The sequence below is a fragment of the Chelmon rostratus genome, chromosome 3, assembly GCF_017976325.1.
Source record: "Chelmon rostratus isolate fCheRos1 chromosome 3, fCheRos1.pri, whole genome shotgun sequence".
Classification (NCBI taxonomy): domain Eukaryota; kingdom Metazoa; phylum Chordata; class Actinopteri; order Chaetodontiformes; family Chaetodontidae; genus Chelmon; species Chelmon rostratus.
In genome coordinates, this window is record NC_055660.1 from 12,262,245 (window position 1) to 12,283,983 (window position 21,739).

Here is a 21,739-nt window from a genome sequence, read left to right on the forward strand (position 1 = left end):
GAGGCGATGGAGAAGGTAGAGGGTTTAGACGAGGGAGACTGAGAAGGGGTGGAGGGAGAGACGGGTGGAGAGAGGGAGTGAATGAAAATTAAAGAGAGTAAAGAGAAGAAAGTGGATCATAACAGACAAATGGAGGGAATTAGACACGGATAGAGGGATTTGGAGAGAGGTGAAGACAAATCAAGGGATGCAGAAAGAAGCAGAAACAGACACACAGATGAAGAAACAGATAAAGGGGTGTAGAAAAGTAAAGATATGGTGGAGCAAGGTAGAGAGATGAATCAATAAGAGGAAAAAAGAGGGCAGGCAAAGAAAGAGACGGCGACAGGAAGAGAACAAGAAAGACAGGAAAGAGGAAAAGTGAAGAGCAAAAAGGAACAAGTGCTTACGAGGAAAAGAGCTGAAGACAAGATGAGAAAAAAGAATTAAAGGGGTGAAGCATTGATATGATATAAAAGATGAGTTTTACACGGTAAACTCACGCCACATGCTATAATTTTTAATCTCTCTTTCTGCACGGCCAAAACAGTTGACTTCTGCACTCACACTGTAACATCCATCACTTCTGTCCATTGACACTTCCAATACCGAAACAAGATGACCAAACTGGCATCAAACGGCAGCTGATTTGACAGAAATTGTTCTTGTGAGATGCAAAAACCATGTTTCACTTTGGCCTTTTAGCCAAGTTACTTAGAGAATATGTTTTTGTTAGCTGCAGCTGATGTAATTTGGCCCCTGCAAAGTTTTAGCTGGAGAAAACGATCGACCTGGAACTGGATTAAAAACAGAACTGGTTTCCAGAACCCGACCCAGAGATGAGGAAGGGACAAAGCGCAGGTGAGATGAGAAAGAAGAAGATAAAGAGGTGTAGAAGGCAGCGGGTGAAGAAGACGACACACAGTAGAGAAAGGGGGAAAGATTTAAAAGGATGTGGAGGAAGGAAGAGGGGTAGCAGAGAAAGAGGAGGTGGAGAAAAGTGGAGTAAGATGGAGGGCAGCGAAGAAAGAAAGACGGCGCTGGATCGAAAGAAAGTCGGAAATGTGGAGAAAGGAGGGGAATTAGAGAGCGGTAGAGGTGGAGAGCCATAGTGTTTCCCCCCCATGTTGAGTCACTGATCTACATTCAATCTGCACTATGTGAATTATTGATTGGCCTTTAGCCAGCCTGTGTGTGTGTGTTTGTGTGTCTGTGCGTGTGTGTGCGTGTGCTGGTGCTCAGATGCTTTAGCTGAAAAGCACAGTGGTGGCGTTTTCTTTTTTTTATTCTATTGATGGAGAGTGAGTGAGAGGTAGAATAGGGAGAATAGGACAGATTGATGCAGACACACATGCATGTGTACACCCCACAGACACACACACAAACACACACACAGGCTTGCGGGTGTCCACAAACATACGGACACACACACACAAATGCATGCCACAAGCACATTTACGTTTTTCCACTCACAGCATGCATGCTGATGAAACTGCGCTTGATTACGCACACAAACACACACACACACACACACACACACAAACACACACAGACATAGAAAGACACAGAAGAAACCAACCTTTGAGGCAGGATTGATATCTAAATACCAACGCAGGGAGGGGGGCTTCATACGCACACACACACTCATCCTCACACACACAGACACTCACACACACACACACACAGGAGACTGAGGCTCTCTCCACCACAACCCCTGTTTTACCAACCTAGATGGTTTCTTCTGAGGCCAGATGAACCAGGTGTCTTCTCATTCCAGACTCACCCATTTCCGAACCAGGGGTTGTCCTCAGTTTGTGCATTCTGGCATTTTCTGAATGTTTGGATTCAGCATTTCTTCCGTGCACCTGCACAACAACTGAACTCACGCATCAGAAAATAGATGTTATTAGTAGGCATTGTTTCTGTATGTGGGTGGCTTTCTATATTTGTAGACGTCTCTTCTCCTGCTCACTCGTCTGCATCTCAGGTGTCCAAAAGATGTCTTAGTCATCTTCTTAGTCAGAATGCATTATTCATTTTATATTTACACTCAAAATCTGTGTTGAGCAGTCAGAAACGATGGTCAGTTGTTAGATAAACCAGCAAAAGCTTCCCGTTGGACAAACTTTGAATTCAATTTCATTTCATTCTGGATGCACAGCTTCATCAACGGTTTAGGATTTACAGTTAAACAGCGCCATAATTTTAAAGTCCTGCACAGTTCAGCCAAAGATAGCAGATGCTCAACAGTCTATTATTGTTAATTCAATTTTCAACATTTTCTTTAGTCAACATTTAAAGTTTACTTGTCTTGCCTACATATTAGAGAAGCATGTAAAATGACCTGTTGAAAGTGTTTTTTTTTGCTCCTCTAAATGTAATAATATTGTTGTTCAAATGCATTATGTAACAGGATAAACCCCTTGGAATAGGCCATATTGTTTTCCAGTGAGTTATAATTCATGGCTAAAATCTTTATGGCTGAAATGTTTCGTGACTTCATCATCATAAGACTGAAAGCATATTAATCTTTTTTGATAATTGAAAACCAATCAAAAGCCAAACATTTCACAGTTCTAGCTTCTCACTTGTGAACCTTTGTCTGATTTTTGAATATCTTTTGGTTTTGATGTGGAAAAAATGCTGAAAAGATTACAGACATTTTCTCTTTTCTTGGTATTTTCGAGTGTATAATTGATAGATCAAGAAACTCAGTTGCACTTAGATTGATAATGAAAGAGCTGTGAGTCGCAGCCATAGTAACACAAGTTTCACTGTTAGTGCAAATTTTGACTCTGTTACAAAGCAAAGTGAAACTTTTATAAAGCCATCAGTGGGGGATTTGAACCGGCAACCTTACAGTTACAATGCTGACAGGATTTAAAGAATTGGGGAGAATTAATTTCTGGTGCAGGGAGGAAAACGAGGGCCGTCCTCCCCTCCATCCCTGCCAGTCTGCTTCTAATAGTTATTTTGCCCAAGTAATGAATGGTGGTGTCGGGAAATGATCACCTTAATGATCGTAATTATTGTAATTGAGCTGCAATAGAACATTATTCGAGGCTTCAGATAGATAAGGAGAGGAGTGGTGTGTGTTTGTGATGTGAGGGGTGTGTAGGGTTGAGTAAGGACAGGAGGAGAAGACGTAGAGAGCAAGAATATTATCAAAAATAAAGATGCTCTCAGCTACTCATCTTCCTCTCATTTATCTCTTCTTTTCCTCTCCAGCTCTTCCTGACTGAGCCGCTCTGCCCTCCTCCTCCTCCTCCTCCTTCTCCCTCTCTTCCTCTTCTTACACCCCTCTCAGCTCTCTTCTGTTTTGCTCTCCTCCCGGCCCTCCTCCACCACCTCCCTCCCCCTCCATTTTACTCTGGCTGCTGCCGACTGCAGTGTGGAAGGCAGATCGGAGCAGAGAGAGGCAGAGAGAGGGAGGCAGGAGCAGAGATATGCGGAGAGAAAGAGAGGGATACGCAGTGGAGGGGGATGGAGGGAGAGAGGGAGGAATGAAAGAGTAGTGACAGGCTCAGTGTGTGTTTGATCTGGGCTGGTTTCCTCCCCCCCTGCAGCCCAGGGCGCCTCTCCCCAGAAACAGGGCCAAGTGCAGGCATGTGAATGTGTGTGTGTCTGCACTACAGCCCACAGTGTGGGCAACTGTGTTCAGGTGTGATTGCTGCTTTCGTGTGTGCGTTCCTATTTGTGTGTGTGTGTGAGAGCTTGGCGAGCGGGTGTATATCAAAAGCAAATGTGAAGCTTGGTTTTGTTTTGCAGTGGAGTCTGCAGCTGCTATAGGCTATCCATTACCCAGCATTCCTTTCTGTGGCAAGGCAGTGGAGTAGGAGTGTGATTGTGTGCCCCTTACCTAAACTAAAGCACCTATCTCCTCCTCATCTTATCTATCTGTCTATGGAGCGCATATGTGCTGCACTTACACCATAAAGTATCAGATTTACTGTATGTAATAAAGGCTGGGATTTTAGCATGACCAGGGTTAAAAACAAAACCAAATCATACAGATCGTGCCTTCATCTTCAGGGTCAACAAGTAATGGAAGGTTTAAAAGTGGGCTGTGCTTAATTTCATCTACTAGTGATTGTTAGAATAACTTTTCTTGCTGAGTTAGGCAAATTTTAACACTTGAACCCTTTGAAGTTACAGCAACAAGACGTCATGCCATTCCTCTGCTTTGTCTTTCTCCTCACGAGATGAACTGTGACGGCCATACTGTACGTGGATATACAGTATAGCACAAGACAGAAGGCATATGATACCGCAGCATATTTGTGTCAGGTGGAAATCTCTTTGATCGTCTGCAGTTTGTCACCAATGGGTGGAGTCGGTTGTGCAGCGACAGGACCAATGAATCCCTCTCTAAAGTCACTTGATAAACTGAAGAATCCAGGCTATGGTTTGGTTGTTGAGCAGCTGGCAGGGATTCAGGCTCTTGCTCAAAAGCATGTAAGTGGAGTGGATGCCTTCTTCGAAGTGAAGGATGGGTTTTTTGAACTTTAAGACTACAGCTGATTTTCTTTTTGAATAGCATGCTAATGCAGTGCTGCTTAGTGAGTTGTGGAGGAGACAATTTATTTAACTTTAAGGAACTTTTGGATTCAACTATGTTTTTTGTTTACAGAGAAAACCCTGACCCAAAAATGACCTAATTAAACTTGTTTGCTTGACTTTCCTCAAAGTATAATACACTTAAACCCCCAACCTGCACCTAAACTTAACTGAATATTGTGTTTGTCATTGGTTTCTTCTAATATATGATATTAAAAATTGTGCTTTTAGGATATGTAAGAACTGGAGGTAAAATCCATAAAAATATGTTGCAATCTTGCATCATCACACAGAGATCTTTTGGATTTCGTTTTAGAGGCACCCCTGATGCCTTTCTGCACAAGTAGTGAAACTGAGAAAAAGCCCCTCTTCTCATTAACCTTTGGGAGCAGCCGTTTGGTCAGCGGTGTGCAAACTAAACGCAGTGCCAGCTGAGCGTCCAGTCGAGCTGAGTGGGACACTGCAGCATCAGCAGCCTGCCCATCAGCCTGGCAATCAGTCTGCCACGTTAGTGTGTCACTTGGCCAAGCCAGGGGATTGGTCCTGTCACTCTGAGAGGGTGGGCCCTGGGGTCACTCACAGCTGTCAATCAACGGGCCCCGAGGCAAAGATGCTGAGGAGGACAAGTGGATAACTGAGAGGAGGAGAGTCGTGCTGTGACAGAGGAGAGGGACGAGGGAGGAGGACAGATGGATAAGTGACATGACACTTTAATTAGGTAAAGGGCAGTGAAGGCTGGATTTTATGGTGTATGACGGGGTTAGACCAATATAATGGTTTACCACAGTGGGCCAATTTAGGCTTTTAGATAAATACTGGGCAGTGTGTGTCTCCGGTAAAACCTGAAGTTGAATTAAATTATTTTTACAGACCTTAATTATTCATGGAATCAGCCCAATTTGCCTTTTAGAGCTGAAGCAATTAGCTGATTAATCATTTAGTCAATCAAGAGACAATTAACAAACCAATTTTGATAAAAACTTAAGATCCATTTAGGAGCCTTTTCCACAGTTCCATGATGTCTCAGCAAACTCCATCCACTGATGATACTGTGAGAAGCAACTGAAAGAGCCGGAAAAAGCAATTTTGACGTCTTCTTGACATTTAATATCAATGTAAATTGAAAATCTTTGCCTTGTGGACTTGTGGACAAAACAAGAAATTTGAAGACTACAGTTTGGGACGCTAACCTAAAAAAAAAAAAAACCCAAATCATTTGGGTTTAATGGCAAGTTTTCATGTCTCGTGGTGGTGTATCTGAAGATTTTCCACACAGTCATGAACACAAATGTAAGTCTACAGTATTTATGAAGACCAGAACCAGAAGTAAAACTGGTCTAAAAGCTGTTGGTATTCCACAGCCACCCATAGTGAGTAAATTCACTGGTGTGTACGTGTCTTTTGGATGGCATGAGGGTGGTTCTGTACTTTATCTGCCTTGTCAGAAGTGGGAGGGAGCCTGAAAGACAAAAAGGAGGGGGAGGATGAGGAGGTGTATTCAGCATCAGCAGCTGTTTGTCAGCGCCTCCCCCCTGACCCCGACTGCTGACCTCTGCAGTCGTCCTGGAGGAGAAGGGGCAGCCCGACAAATGTCCGTCTGACCTCGCCCTCTCCAGCCACAACACAAAGCAACATCTCAGTCTGACCACAGAAACTCTCTTCTTCTTCTTGTCGGTCAGTGTATCAGCTCCCAGTATAATTTATGCTTTGTTCCACTTTTGAATACAATGACGCTTACTGTTTTTAGAGAAACTGAGATTTTAAAGAGTCATTTTTAAGGATGTCACGTAAGTCCTGGTTTATCAGTTGCAGTTTGGTCACTCCACACTGTAAGAAATATCGAATGTGAACTGAGAGGTAATGCTTTTTCCAACACTGTCCATGTCTGTGTGGCAATGATCCTGTGTGCTCAGTTAAGTTAGACAGTGTAGTTAAATTCAAGCTCATGAACAACAGGAGCAATTTATTTCCATAGAAGAACGTATCATACTAAGAAGGCACAACTGAGAAATGAAAAAAAAAAATTAGTGACTAAATCTAATGTAAGAATACAAGTGTTAGCCAAAAACAGCTTCAGACAAAATAATAATAGAAGAAATTAGCATTAAAAAGCAATGTTTCAAAACTTAGTTTGTCAAAACCTGCATTTCAGGTGTCAAGTGGGATACGCACCTGGACATGTCAGCTTTTGATTCTGCATCACATGAATACAAATGATCTACTTGTGTCTTAAAGTTCTGAACCAGAACTCTAGGAGGCATCTTTAATGTCACCCATAGTATGTTATTACATTCCATGTAAAGAAATTGTGTTTGGGAGTTTTGTTAGCAAAAACTGTGAACTTCGCAGCATCAATCCATCGGACTGGACTGTCTCAGCCGCGTCTGCACACAGACTCTTACCTCAGTCAGCGGGCCTGCTTCTTTAACCAGGGTCGCAGTGTCAATACGGCCTCAGATCTCAGGGTCAAAGGGCGCCTGTTTGAATCAGAGAGGACGAGGCGTCGATGTCGGGAAGTCTCCCAGGGCTCCTCCAATCACTGAGCTGCTGAGTGGCTCGGGGTGGTGCAGCAGACTGATGGAGAGATTGGCAGATCTGACTGGGGACATATTTTACAAACTGAAGTCAAGAAGGGGCGAAACATAGATGAGACAAAAATGTTCTGCAGCATTTTTATATACAGTACAGTCATGTTTTGTTTAAGCTATTTAGACTATTTTCTTATACCATGAAAAAAGTGTGTGGATACTTCATGTTCTGCTCGAGATTTTCTCGCCACATTTGATGCTTCAGACTTCGTGATTCAGTCTTCACACAGTAACACTTACAAACCCATACAATGCTTTTGTAAGGCACGATGCCTTAACAGAGATCTTCAGAGCAAGCTTGAAAAAGGAAACTTCAGCACAGTTGGTCAACATTTGAGCAAATTCAAGAATTCTAGATGGTTTCACATCACAAAAAATCCTCCCTACTCTGAATTTTAGCCCCAAAAAACACAGTATAGACGATTATATGTGCTGTAAATTCATATCATGATTAGTATTTCTCATTCTACCAATGATACATTTTCCATTTTCCGGCTCAGAACATGAGCAGTAAAGGCTGCAGACAGAAAACTTGACTTATTACAGTGACAGGGAGACCTCGCCTTCTGTTAATGTGACTATTTAGAATCTGGCATGAAGAATTGGAAGAAAACCACCGCTGATTTCGACCATGGTGGTCCAGAGAGGGGAGTGTGTGTGTGTGTGTGTGTGTGTGTGTGTGTGTAAGTAAAATTACCAAGAGAGTATGTGTTAGGAGAAGGTGGAAAAAAAGAGACAGAGAGGAGAGGACATAATTATAATTACAGCCTTTAATCCTCTGGACACACACACACTCATATACACACACTGGGCGAGCTTTTAATTAACTATTTGGCGACAGGGGATTCTGGTATTGGGCTAATTATTTGAACTGCACTTCCCTGCACGCATCTCCTCCTCTGAAACGCTTCCACACAGGCAGACAGGTGTTCCTCACTTTGAGCTCACCTGGTAATTGAAAGGTTTTGCGTGGAGATCAGTTCGCTGCGAAATCCCTTGAAGCCGAACTCAAAATCATCGGGGACAGCGAGCGAGCTAAAGTTAGGCTTCTTTTCTGCTGCAGACTTATCCACAGCGTAATACGGATTTAGTGTTAAAGGAGGACAAGGAGGCAGAATAACCGGCTGTCGTCTCCTTATTAAAGGTTTTCAAGGCTCTCCGACTTTATCTGCAGGCACAATTCAGCTCAGTTTTAACATGGTCAAATCCTCAGAGGGATTTTGTTTGCAGCAAGGATTTACGATATAAAAACACAGTAGAACACCCACCAGATGACATGAGCAGACACTGCTGCAAGCGAACAATTCACCACTTCACAAACTAAACGAACCTGAGAGAGCAAATGAGGAGTCTTTGAATAGTTTGATATTGTAGTGACAAAAATGAAAGCAAAGTGCAAAATTCCAAAGTATATTTTTCTGAATTAGCCACCTTTGTGAAGTTAGTGGACGAAAGCATTGGGCTTTTGTTTGTCTCTTAATAATCCTGTACGACATCAGTCACAGCCTGCTTTTCCTCACTGTCTAATTGACACCAGCTTGTAAAACATACAATGAAGTTTTATTTCACACATCGCATTTATTGTTTTACGTACTCAATCATATTCTAGATAAGTCGACTCTTTAATTTAAAGGTCCGACAGGTGCAGTTTGTTCTCGCTTGCCTTTAAATAGTTGCGGTGGTCTTGAAGGGATACTAACATAAGAGGACCTCATTAGTTTTGGTTTCACTAGAGAGTTTTAATGTCCTCTAACTGTATGATCGCTGTTTAAAAGATTGGAATAAAAATGTCGGGTTTTTTTAAGCCGTGAAAAATGTACCGTTTTTGTGAAGATACTGAATATTAAATGTGGAACAAAGGCGATTTCAACCTAGTAAACATCGAATATCTGTCTTCATCAGCGTGTGTGTTTAAGTGTCTGTGGGTGTATTTTTTACACGTCTGATTGTGAGTGCACATAAATGTGTCTGTGTGGGTGTGCATATGCATATGTGTGTGTATCTGTGTGTGTGTGTGAATTTGCCGGTGGAAGCAGCAGTCAGGTGGATGCAGTCTGTTTCTAAATCAGATCTCTGTGTGATTCACTGGGTTGATGAGTCACCACAGCAGCACGGGCACAACCAGCCTTGTCTTCCAATACAACCCCTAACACACACACACACATACATATTTAGTACTCGGTAGCTATGCCTCCCTGTTTGTTTCCAGCTGTACACGTATGTGCTGTTTTAGTGTGTGTTTTCATATGTGTGCTTGCTTTTGTGTGTATAGGTACTGTACGTGTGCAGGTGTGCGAGTGTGTGCTTGTGTGTGAGTGTACTAAATAATGGGATAGTGCTCCGTTCTGCAGATGTGATTTGGTGACTAATGTAGAAGCTGCTGATGTCATGTGTTTGCTTCTCCTCGCTGCTGAACTCCTCATTTCCTGGACATTCATCATTTATCAACCAATCACCTCGCGCACACAAACACACACACACACACAGATGCGTACATACATTATCTATATACAAGCTCAAAGCAAGCAGGTAGTACAATATACAGGATACAGTCTAAGCTACTGACATATCATGACAAGTTGCTTGTATTTAAGGACCTGTGAAGAGTGAATAAGGAGGGGCAGAGGGTCTACAGAGTAGAGGAAGCAAAGAAAAAAGACACAATTTGATGTGTGATTCAACAAAGCAGCATACAAAAAAAAAGTGACTGAGAATGTGTGAAATCAAACTAGCAACAGTAGCATTAGTACAACCAGTAACATGTATCCACGTTGTGTAACCTCCGTGTGCCTCAGACAGCTGAGTGTAGCTGGATCATATTGATCGCCGCATCAGACACACATGGATCCTCCAACACGCTGCAGTTTACATGTGTAGTTGGATTGAATACGGATCAAGTGAAAGTGCTCGAAGGCAGGATTGTTCTGGAGAAATGCAATTTATCACCCGAAGCTGCGGAGCAAAGAGAGGTTTATAGCTGTACTGTTCCCTTCATGTTCTCCATAGAGCCTGATGAAGGTCTGAAGATGACCCTTACAAGTTATCTTACAACGTCAGTTTCTCAGTCTTGATTTTGCATTTTTTCCCCTCAGATTCCAAATTTTGTTTTGCATCACTGCCAGCCATCATCTGAAAGAGCGAAACAGGAGTTTTAGTTAGATTTCCTACCATCAGACTCAACAAAAACATTGATCTAGCATCTGTCAGATTACATGTAGGCTTCTGAGCAACAGAACGTTGATATTCAACAATCCCGCAAAAACCCATATTACGGTGAGTGACAGCGTATTTTAACTTTCCCAGGCGACACTGCTTGATTGATTATGCAAGAAGAAGGTATGGTCCTTGGTGCTGACGTTGGCGGCACGGCTGCTGTTGTGTTCACACTGAAAATAATGGAGGCTGTGACATCCGCTCACTGTCTGAAAGCACGTTAAATGACAGAGCTGATCAAATCCACATCATCCTTTGCCTGGTTTCCATGTTTGGCCACTGTTTGCACTCTCAATTTGATTATCCAACTCAACGCTACAATGCTTTCACTGTAAATCCGCATCTACGGTACTTCTAACACTTTTGAACCGCTCCTAAAGATTGTGGGCGTCCCTCTGATTTAAGGTTTTTTATGCACTCATTTGAATGCTTGTTGTAAAAATGCGCAGAAGTCCTCAGAGTTCATCACCTTCTGCAGAGTTTACATGAAATTTGTGAGTATGTGTGAGTGCAAATTTGTGTGTGTACGAGTGTTCAGCGAGTGACAGGGGAGGAGGGGATGCTCAGAGATTTGTGGCTAAGGTGAATGTTGTGTGTTTGTGTGTGTGTGTGTGTGTGTGTGAGAGAGAGAGAGAGAGAGAGAGAGCGAGAAGACAGAATACTCGGTCATCAGTTCTGTTGACAGTTTTACGGCTGCTGAGCTAGCAGGACGCTGTGGGATGTTAGTTAGCCCATCTCTTCACACATCAGACCTTTGTGTGTGTGTGTGTGTGTGTGTGTGTGTGTGTGTGTGTGTGTGTTTGTGTGTGTGTGTGTGTTTGTGTGTGACTGTGTTGGATGCTTATTCCTCCAACTGCATCTCCATTGACATTCCATCCCACCTCATTGACTTTGACTCTGCCTGGTTGACCTGTAGGCCTGAACATGTTTCCATGTACTGTGTGTGTGTGTGTGTGTGTGTGTGTGTTTGTGTGTGTGTGTGTGTATGTGTGCTTCATCTTTCAATTTCAACCTGTGTAATTATTAAGCAAGTTTGAGCAGGGACGGGTTTTATTCATCACTCTCAAACATCATCGGTAAAACTCTTTTTTTGCTGTCAATCCTTTAGAAGAAAAGTAAGTAAAAAAATGAAGTACTATAATTCACCAAGGTTAAGCAGACGTATCAGGAGAAGTTGGTTGCAAACCAGGCAAAAAGGCCAATTTCAGCTTTATAGACCAGAATAATCCAATAAAGCAAGAACATACGTAGGCTCCAGAGCTGGATTCATTTCATTAAGACATACACTCTATGTGAGCATCTCATTCCACTTTTTACACCATGCTCAGCAGCAGTAATTCTTCAGGAAATCCATTACATTCTGTGCCTGATATGCACTTGCAGCAGTTACAACAACAATAGCCACGTCGCGTGTTTTGTGCAAGCTACAGCAAGCAGTGTATTTTTTTAAGAAGAAAAGGGGAAAAGCGTTCCCATCAAGACTAATTGATATTGTGTTGGTTGACAGGAAAGAGAAGGTTAATGTAGGATATCACCATTTCAAGCAAAGGTATGCATTGTTTGACTGTGGAGTCAAAGTTAATGCACCGGCATTGCCGAATAACTCCTTGAAAATGACACGTTGATTCTTTGAGCTAACGTTGGTTAACATTATCGAGCACACTGCAGATTTGTCTGTTTCACTGGAGCGCTGCGGCTCCAAGGCAGAAATGCTCAGGCGCGGCGTTCACTGCTTTTTTTTTTGCTCATCGTATATCGCCGTGGTCATGGTGCGACACGGAGGGGGTGTCTTTGGGTCGTTGAAGAAATCCACAGCTGCAATCCTCCATGAAGGAACAATACACAAACTTTTACAGGACTGTAGATTTTCTGTATTCCTTTTACCATAAATGGAGATATTCATACACTTACTTAGCATTTTGACTCAGCTGTAAACCTGTGGAGGGTTCATGAAGCTGTGTTGTTAGAATTTTAGACCATGTCTGGTCTAAACCTGACCTGTTTCGTAAGTCCAGTGTGTTTGATGGCTGCATCCCCACAAGCCTTTGAGGGCAGATGTGTTCTCTGCCTCTGTTTCTCTAGCTGAAACATCCACCGCTGCCATTTAGACAATCCACTTGGTATTTTCATGTTGGAACCAACAGTTTAGCTGGTGGCTCACTGAGCATGCTCGAGGCTCTCGCATGCACGCACACACACACACACACACACACACACACACACATTGCAGCTGCTTCAGCAGAGCTAAAATGGAGATGGTACATGTAGCCGTGTGTGTGTGTGTTTGTGCGTGTGTGTGTGTCTGAGCCTCTCCTTGTCTGCTGACAGTAACCTACTTTTATGGAGCCCACTCACTCAGAATGATAAAAATACTGCAATTCTCCCTCCTCTTCCTCCTTCTCGCTGTCTATCTTTCCTTCCATCTCCTCTTCCACCCGTCCCTGCCTCCCCTCATCCTCCCCTCCTCTCCTCTACCCTATCGCTCCCTCCATCTCTACCTCTTTACATCCACAAGTCTGCCTTTTTCTGAGTCTCTTCCTGCATGTGTCCATCTTTATTTCCTCCTTATGCCCATTACCCCCTCCTTCTTTCCCTCTTTGCTTCCTTTTCTCCTTACCTCTGTATATCCTTCATTACTGTCTGTCTCTTCATCCATCATTCCTTCTTTGCTCACTCGTTACCATTCTTTTTTCCATATTCACTTCATGTTTTACCTTTCATTGCCCTCTTTCCTTCACTTTCTTAATCTCTTTCCTATTCACCACTCTTCCTTCCCTTTCTTCTCTCCCTTCTCTTTCCCCTCCATCCCATCTCTATTCTACAACTTCATCCCATCTTTTTCTTTTATTTCTCCTCCGTTCTTCTAATTTCTACCTCTGTATTTGTCTTTCACTTACTCTATTTTATTCTCTTCTGTCTTCCTCTCACTTCCTCCTATCCTGGTGAGGAGATGCTGATGCTGCAGCCGTTGGCCTGGCTGAGATAAGGCTGTATGATGGAGTGAGAGAGAAGTAAAAGGGAACAATGGATGGAAAGAAATGAATGGAAAAGAAGAGTAGAGAGTATCTTGGTCCTGAGTAAGAGGAGAAAGAGAAAGAGGTCTTACCTAAGGATAGCATTAGAAAGAGTGGGAGGGAAGATTAAGAGAGAAAGATGGTGGAGAGATGTGATGCCTTTGGCTGGATAAGAGACGGAGGGTTAGAAATAGTAGCTGCCTGAGATTTTTAATCTGGAAGATGGATTTTGAAGATTTGATCATATTAAGTAGAGATCTTTTTGTCCACCTTCACATAACTGGTTGTTGATTTGTTGTTTTTGGTGGCTTCATACCCTGTTAGTCAGTTTGTTTTTGAAAGCAAACATTGCAAACGGAAGCTATCCATTGTTGCCACCGATGCAGTTCACAATGTTGACCATTTTAGTGGAAAAGCTTTTTTTGCGTGATAGAAGGAGAAATGCCGGAAATGTGATTGAGGATGTCACAAATTTGAGAGCAAATAAACAAGTCGACCAGAAAAGTCAAAATAAGAAACTTTTTGTCCTCTGCAGCTGGTAAATTTACCAGCCACCACATTTAATAATTCAGAAGACGACTAGATTGTTAAAATAGAACAGTACTCCAGATGATGGTTGACCTACAAAAGAAGCTGCTTGTGCAGAGTTACCTGCCAGAGTTAAAATCAGCGAAGCTGTGGCGGCTGCTGAGAGTTTCATATGTCGGTTAAAAAGGGAGATTAGCCTTTAACTTCATCCTGAGCAGCTACTTCTCAGAGTTGATCTCAACCAGTTGTGAAAATACATTTGAACTTTTTGACACTTTTTAACTAGCCTTTAACTAACTTAACACTTTTTTGATATTCTTTTCTTCTTTGTTCCTCATTTCACATTTTCTCATTTTTCATTCTCTGTGTATCCAAGTTTAAATTCTTAATTTGTCATATGCACCACAGTTAGTGAAGCAGTCACTGGCAGTGAAATTCTCAGTGTGCCGCCAACAATTCTACTATTTTAGGTGTATCTGATTTTATATATTTTCTTTTTTTTTTCAATACTCAGCATTTCTCTGCTGCCCAAATGACCCAATTTCCATGGTGATATTTACAATCTGATCTCATCTAACATTAGTTTCTGGCCTTGTCTTTGTAGACAGTGAATTAAAGTGAAGTAAACAGAGGAGAAAACTGGTCCAGAACAATTAAAACATTTTTTTTCACATGAATAAAAATCAACGCATCATCAGGCAAAGACAAACTTTTTTTAAAAAATCACTTAATGTTCCCTCAGATGCAGTGACGTGGATCGTTTTTGAAATGAAAAAGTGACGTGGGCGACAAACTTGTGCCAGTAAACGCTCCAAAGCGTGAGGGTAAGAAGAATATTTAATCTGGTCCAGCTGGTCTAACACATATTCACAGCCCAGTTTATTTGTTCTCCTGTTTTTGTAATGTTTTTCTCATTTATTTGAGAAGGTCTTCCTCAGAAATGGGCCTTAAATTATGAAAGGTTGAAAACCCCTGTATTACAACACCTGTGCGTGCGTGTGTGTGTGTGTGTGCGTGCGTGCGTATGCATGTGTGTGTGCGTGCGCCTACACAGCTGTCACACCCTAGAGACGGGACTCTTTCGTTGAGTTGCATCATGGAAGATGCTGCAAGTGTTACCGTGTGTGTGTGTGTGTGTGTGTGTATTCTGTGTGAAAAATTTTCTTGCAGGCTTATACATGCATGTGTGTATTTGATTTTGAGTGTCAGTAAGCGTGTTTGTGTGTGGTTTCCATTCAGTTTGAAAATGGTGGATACAATGGCTCAGCTCAGCCCAGTAAGAAAAGAGAGAGTGATGGACTGCCGTGTGCTTGCGTGCGTGCGTGCGTGCTGCGTGCGTGCGCTACAGAGGGAGAGAGAGGAATCTATGCAGTTCTCATTACCAGCCTGCGAAGTGGCACAGCAGATAGTCGGCAAAAAAACAAGCTTCTTCCACAAATCAAAAAGAGCTGGGGTCAGGGGAAAGAGAGTGAGAGAGACGCACCCTTTTATCTTTCACATGTCTATATATAGCGGTTCATGGAGGAGAAGAGTGGAGCAGGATGGGAGGGAGGAGGGGAAGTGGAGGTAGAGGAGGAGAGGATGGAGAGGAGGCAAGATGGCTGAATAAGAACAGAGGAGAAAGAGAGTGATTCTCAGTGATTTTGGGGTCTTAGGCAGAGAGAGAGCCAGGAGTGTTCAACCTGAGAGACAAGAGAGAAGGCGGAGGCAGAGGGAGGGATAAACAGGAGAGGGAGATTGAGAGGAAGGCGAGGAGAAGATGAAACTTCAGGCATGTGCAGCTGCAAAAGCTGCAGGATGCATCATGGAAATAGAAAACTGCAAGGATATAAAACAAATGGAGCACGGTGTTAGTTCAGACAGAACGCCGGAGTCGCACTCATATCAGCTGATCACAATCATTGGCTTGTTCACCACTGTGTGGCGCTTACAGTCATATTAACGCAGGTGTACAGCATGGACATTACAGCCTGACTTTTGACACTGTGCTGATGATGCTCATGCACATGCTGATTGCTGCCACAGCTCCCTCCAGCGCCACAGCCTCCTCTGTCTGTGCTGTTTCTTATTGTTGATTATGAAGATTATGTATGTGTTTTAAAGGGGGTCAGCACTGTCAGCAAAGTACTCATCGCTGCTATATATATTATATATTTTGATGCAAAGTAAGTAGCTACTGGGGGCCTAACATGTTGCAGAAAAGAGTGTTTGACAAAGAAATAAGTTGGCCACTTCCCCACTGACTCTAATGCGTTCGTAGTTTTCTCTGAGGGAGCATCTACTAGTACTAGATCCAATTGAGATCTGATCAGACTGTAATTAGACTATAGAATATAATTTGGACCTGGTCTGACTCAGGGTTGACTGGTACAGACTTGGGCTTCAGATATGAGAGAATGAGTGAACCTCAGGTTCCTTAATCTTCTCATTTAAGATGAATGTTTTTTATGTATTTGCCAGCTACATATACACTGTAATCTAAATATGGATCATGAGCAGCACGAGCGACCTGTATGGATAATTAGTATCTCTGCCGTGACCTCAGGCGATCTGTTATATTTTATTTTACCACACCCCAAATCACAGGTAGCTGTGGTCAGGTGTGGTGGTGGTGTTGTACTTGTGACCACGCCCAGCTGTGATGTAACGTTGCACTAAAGCAGGGTGTTGCAGAGCATTCAGCATCTGCCACTATGGGCGTAGATGGAGGCACAAGCAGAATGGTTAGACCAGGTGCAGATAGTTCACTCACAGGGCTGCGCCTCTGCCTCATCTAGCACTGAGTCTGCCTTTTTACATTGACCTTATATGCATTTGTGTCTGCTCTAAAATTCACTTTGCATTCAGTCTCAACACACTTTTAAAACGTGAGTCAGTGAATGTACATAATGCATTTAAACCCTTACTGGAATTAAGATTTGGACTGCGGATCTACCTGTTTCCTGCTATTTCTCAGCTCTGCATATTTGTGAAGGAGGATGGAGGGAGGGAGAGAGAGAGAGAGAGAGGGAAAGAAGAGTGAGCGCTTGCGTCACTCCCATAAAGGAACTGACTCTTGCTGAGTCGAGTGCTACACAGTTTCATTTATTTGATAAAGCTTCATTTGGTGTGATTTAAAATCTCCCCCTCATCAGGCTCGGCTCCCCTAAAGCACAGCCTCAGCGCCACGCCAAAATGCCTCATCAGCTGAAAACACACACACGCAAACACACCCGGGTGAACACACACACACACACACACAGCCTGTGTATATACACACACATACACGCACACACACAGAGACAAGCACAGGTACAAAGGGCATTTTTCACACGATGACTTAGACTAAAGCATGTTTGGAGAGGTGTGGGTAATTTTGTGAAGGGTTAAGGTTGTATTGTGGAGACAAAGGGGGAACTTTTAACAGGTGGATAATTTATTGTCGTCATAAAAGAAATGTTTCACCCCAGTGGGTAAACACAGGCAGCATTAAACTGGGAATGCTGGGACAGGTAGTATTGTAGTGTTTGTATTGGTGTGGAGGTGTAGAGTGAGTGTGTGTTGATGTCACTTTTCAACTGCAATACTGGCAGAAAAATGAATACGTACATTGAAATTAGAATGAAAATTGTAAAATTTAACACATACTGAAAGAGAAATAATTTTATTCTGATGTCAGTGAATGCACATTGCAAGTGTTCATATAGACTTTAAGTGCAACTCCCTGTGGCTAAAATAGGCTAGCTAAATAGGCTATACAGAACATGTCTGGGTATTTTTACAAGCAAAAAAAGTGCCAGCCAACTTAGCTGATCCCGCCCTTTCAGCCATCTCCAGGCATGATCTTTCTCATTTTCATTTACCCATTTTTTTATCCAACACTCCATTGATAGAAAATTGAAAAAATCCATACATGAATCTGATTCATACATACAGGGTCTTGTAGTGTAGGGGTAGTTTCATCATGTTGCAGAAGTACTTAATTTACAGATAAGAGTAATTATGATTAGGTGTAATAATATGTAGGTTTAATTGTGCAGTGTTAAAGTGCATGGAAAAACACAAGACCTGTAATACAGCAGTGTAGTTGTTGGGTAGTGTTAAGGAGACTTACAGGCATAAAGGAGACTTCCATACCGAGCAGAAACAATCCTGTGACTCAATCAGGACACGTCAGAAAACCCCCGTCATGGGGCCAGTCTGGACTCCAGGGGGCTGAGGTAAAGGCGTTCCAGTTCGGACCTCACTATTCCCAAATTCCCGGGACTGCAGAATGTTTGAGTCTGTGTAACTGCAATTTTACTTTTACAAGGACGGGGCCTTAATGCTGAAAGGGTCAGTTCATCATAATCACAAAAAAATGTTTGCTGACTTTCTCCTTGTGGTATGAAGCCATTTTGAAATGTTGCCTGAAAAATGGAGCATATGCATAAATCCCAATCATCTCTCTCTCTCTGTAATAAGTTAATACACTTGCTGGCAGAATCATTGTGTGTGTTTGTGTGTGTGTGTATTTGTGTACAATAATAGGAAATGGAGCAGCAAAGTATTGCTGATGTGGGTATTTCCTTTCTCCTGTGTGTGTGTGTGTATGTGTAGACCAAAGCATTACCTGCATATATCAATGCATTAGTTAGTGTAATAATGTGTGCTTACATTGTGTGTGTGTGTGTGAGTGTGTGCTCACGCTTTCGCATGTGTTCATGTGTTTGCATACTTGCTTTTGTTGTTGTGTGTGTGTTTTAATTGTTTGCTTTGAGTAGCCGCCTGCAGTGGAAAGAAGAGATAAAGAGTGAAAGGAGGAGAGAGACAGTGTGCCTGTGCGTGCGTGTGTGTGTGTGTGTGTGTGTGTGTGTGTGTGTGCGCATCTGAGTATGTGTCTGTGTGCGATGTGAGGTCAGTTTATTTGGCAGGGCAGTGCTTGTTTGTGGCCATCAGAAAGCCATTTTAATTAACGAGAGAGGAACACACACACATTTTTGCAGTGCTCACCAATAATACTGTTGCCAAAAATTTCTACTCCCTAATTGCTTCCGATTCACATAATCCTCCTCCCCCTCTTCAAAAAGAAGGAATAGGCTGAAGTGGGAGAGAAAAGATGGGAAGATATAATTTGGAGGTGACCAGTGAGGGATGGAAGGAGGAGTGCAGGTAGAATGAAGGGGTGACTTACAGTTTGCAGTTAGCAGGAGGAAGGAATGGAGGAGGCCAGGTGGGGTATAAATAAAGAAGAATACAAAAAGAGGAGCGTCCCACTGAGGCTGAGTCTTCAGCAGCAGCCCAGACTCTATTCCAACCCACAGACCTTTGCTGTATGTCTTCCTGTCTCTCTCCAGTAAATGCTAAAAAAGGCCAAGACATGCTAGAGAAGAAGTGTGAGACAAAGACAGAAAAAAATCAGGAGAGTCAGCAGGAGACAAAACAGAAAGAGAGAAAGAATAACAAAACAGAAAGAGGACAAAAGAGAGAAAGAGCAAAAGATCTGGACCGAGAGACACTGCAGGGAGGTGAGGAGATGGGAGGAAACGAGAGAGAGAGACAGACAGAGAGAGAGACACTCACACACACACACGCACACACAAACACACACACACTCACACACACAGAGCAGTGTTACCTCCTGCTTTCAGCAGGTTGTTAGGCCAGCAGAGTGTGTGTCTGTTGAATAATAGATGGTGTAGCAGACTAGCATGTAGTCTGAAAACACACACACACACACACACACACACACAGTATCTGTGAGCTGCATAAGGTTACTGTAAATTGATTTGCAACAAAATCCAGCAAGTTGTTCATATCCTGCTTACTTATAGTGAAAAAACAAACATGGGTAGAGGGAGCACCGTGTGAATGGAATAAGATCAAAATAACATGTCGACAGCATTTCCACTCTTGCATGTGGAGTGATTTTCATCCTGCAGTAAGAACCACAAACTAGTCACAATGAATCTGCCCACAGGATAGCAGCGTGTTACCAATGTGCTAGCGTGGCAGTATTTACCAGATATTAAAGAAGAAGAAGGCTGGCTAAAAATGTGGCTAATTCACTTAATATGTATTCTGACACTAAAGGCTTTACTTGACGTCAAGTTTTTAGCAATAAAAGTTAGGAAATCAGAGCTGGAATCCCTTTTTGTTCCAAGTTTTGCTCCTAAACGCCATTCGGGTGCGATATGTTTCCATATGTGTGTGCATGGTGTCTGCCAGTCGGCATGTGCAGTGTAGTTCAGCATCGTCTTGTTAGTGTGTACTCCTCAGACCGACCTGTCTGATCCTCTCACATCAACCGGCGGCCTCTTATCCTACACACACACACACACACACACACACACACACACACACACACACACACACACACACACACAGAGGCCGTCCTCCGGCCATAGTGTCAATGTCGGCGTTGCATCTGGTAAAGACAACAATAGACACGGACTCCCACCACACACACACAAAGACACACACATACAGGCTAACAGGATAATGACTGGCCAATTAGGCACAGGCTTGATCTGTCTGGATGTATCCAGTCATCTTAGCCCCTCCAGCGGCCATTACTCAGGCATGGACAGACACACACGCACACACACACACACACACACACACACACCACAACACATACAACGCACTTGACTGGATGGAGCGCAGTGAAAAGCTGGCTGCTCCACCAGGCGACCTCTGTGAGTCAGCCTGTGTGTGTGTGTAGAGGATTTTTTTTCACATATACAGCTTTAATAAACTGACCTTTTTCAGTTGAAATTAAATGATGTCAGTCATTGCTGCGCTTTGAATTTTCAGGCTGCGGGACTGCAGAAGGAGAACTCTGTGGCTTGCTCCCATTGTCCAATCTCTCCTCAAGCCTGTTCGCTCGTCTGTCTTTTAGGAAAGTCTGAAAAATTGAATTTTCAGGAACTTCTGTTGAATGAATAGCCACATAAAACAGTGACATGCATATGAAAGGACAACAAGGTTTTACATACAGTGTAAAACCAAAGTCAGCTACTACAAAGTTCAAGGAGTGAAGTGTATTTACAAAGATCTTAAAACAGAGAGATGAGTCACAGTGTTGTTTGCAGGAAAAGGAGAGATACAAAAACACAAAGAATGAGACCAACAGATTTTCTATCCTTTCATGTCTGTCATGATTAATTTGTAACTGGACTCACTATTAGATTCATCTATCCATCTATTGTTTTGGACTTTAATATAAGAGAATCAAACAGACTTTTTGGGTCTAAAAGAATGGCGGACAAATCATTTAATGCAATTTTGAAAATGTCACAACTCCTGAATGAAGAAGCAATCATTTTTTTAATGCAATTTCACCTTTATCAGACAGTTTGCCATTAGAGAGCTTAAGAAATATATGGAGAGAGAGAGAGAGAGGAAAATGTCACAGGTCAGATTGCTACCTTGCCATCAGGATGTCTTAATTCACAGCAGTGGCTTGATCTCTGCAGTGTGACTGAATGTGCATGTATATGAGGTGTGTGTGTGTGTGTGTGTGTGTGTGTGTGCGTGTGTGTGTGTGTGTGTGTGTGTGTACTTGTCGGTGATCTTGGCCTTAACTCCAGCTGCACTCCGTTTGAATGGATGATCCTCACCACCATCATTGCAAACTGCATCGTCCTGGCTCTGGAACAGCATCTTCCAGATGGCGACAAGACGCCTCTGTCTGAACGACTGGTAACATCGTACACACACACACACACACACACAAATCAGTACACAAGCAGACGTATATAGGCAGTATGTGTACGTATAGAAATATACACAAAGATTTGCAAACACAGAGACAAGTGACTTAAAGTAGACAGAATCCATAGACATACATTCACAGGCACAAAACATTCTGATGCTGAACTATTAGAACACAAAACTGCA

The 21,739-nt window shown here is 42.7% G+C and overlaps 1 protein-coding gene across 1 annotated transcript in view; it reads left to right on the top strand.

Annotated features, from left to right (window-relative positions):
* The window catches only part of cacna1ab (calcium channel, voltage-dependent, P/Q type, alpha 1A subunit, b), a 153,011-nt gene that overhangs the window by 40,664 nt on the left and 90,608 nt on the right, over positions 1–21,739 (top strand). Inside the window, 1 exon segment of the mRNA XM_041933435.1 lies at positions 21,436–21,541. Coding sequence (XP_041789369.1) covers positions 21,436–21,541 — 106 coding nt within the window.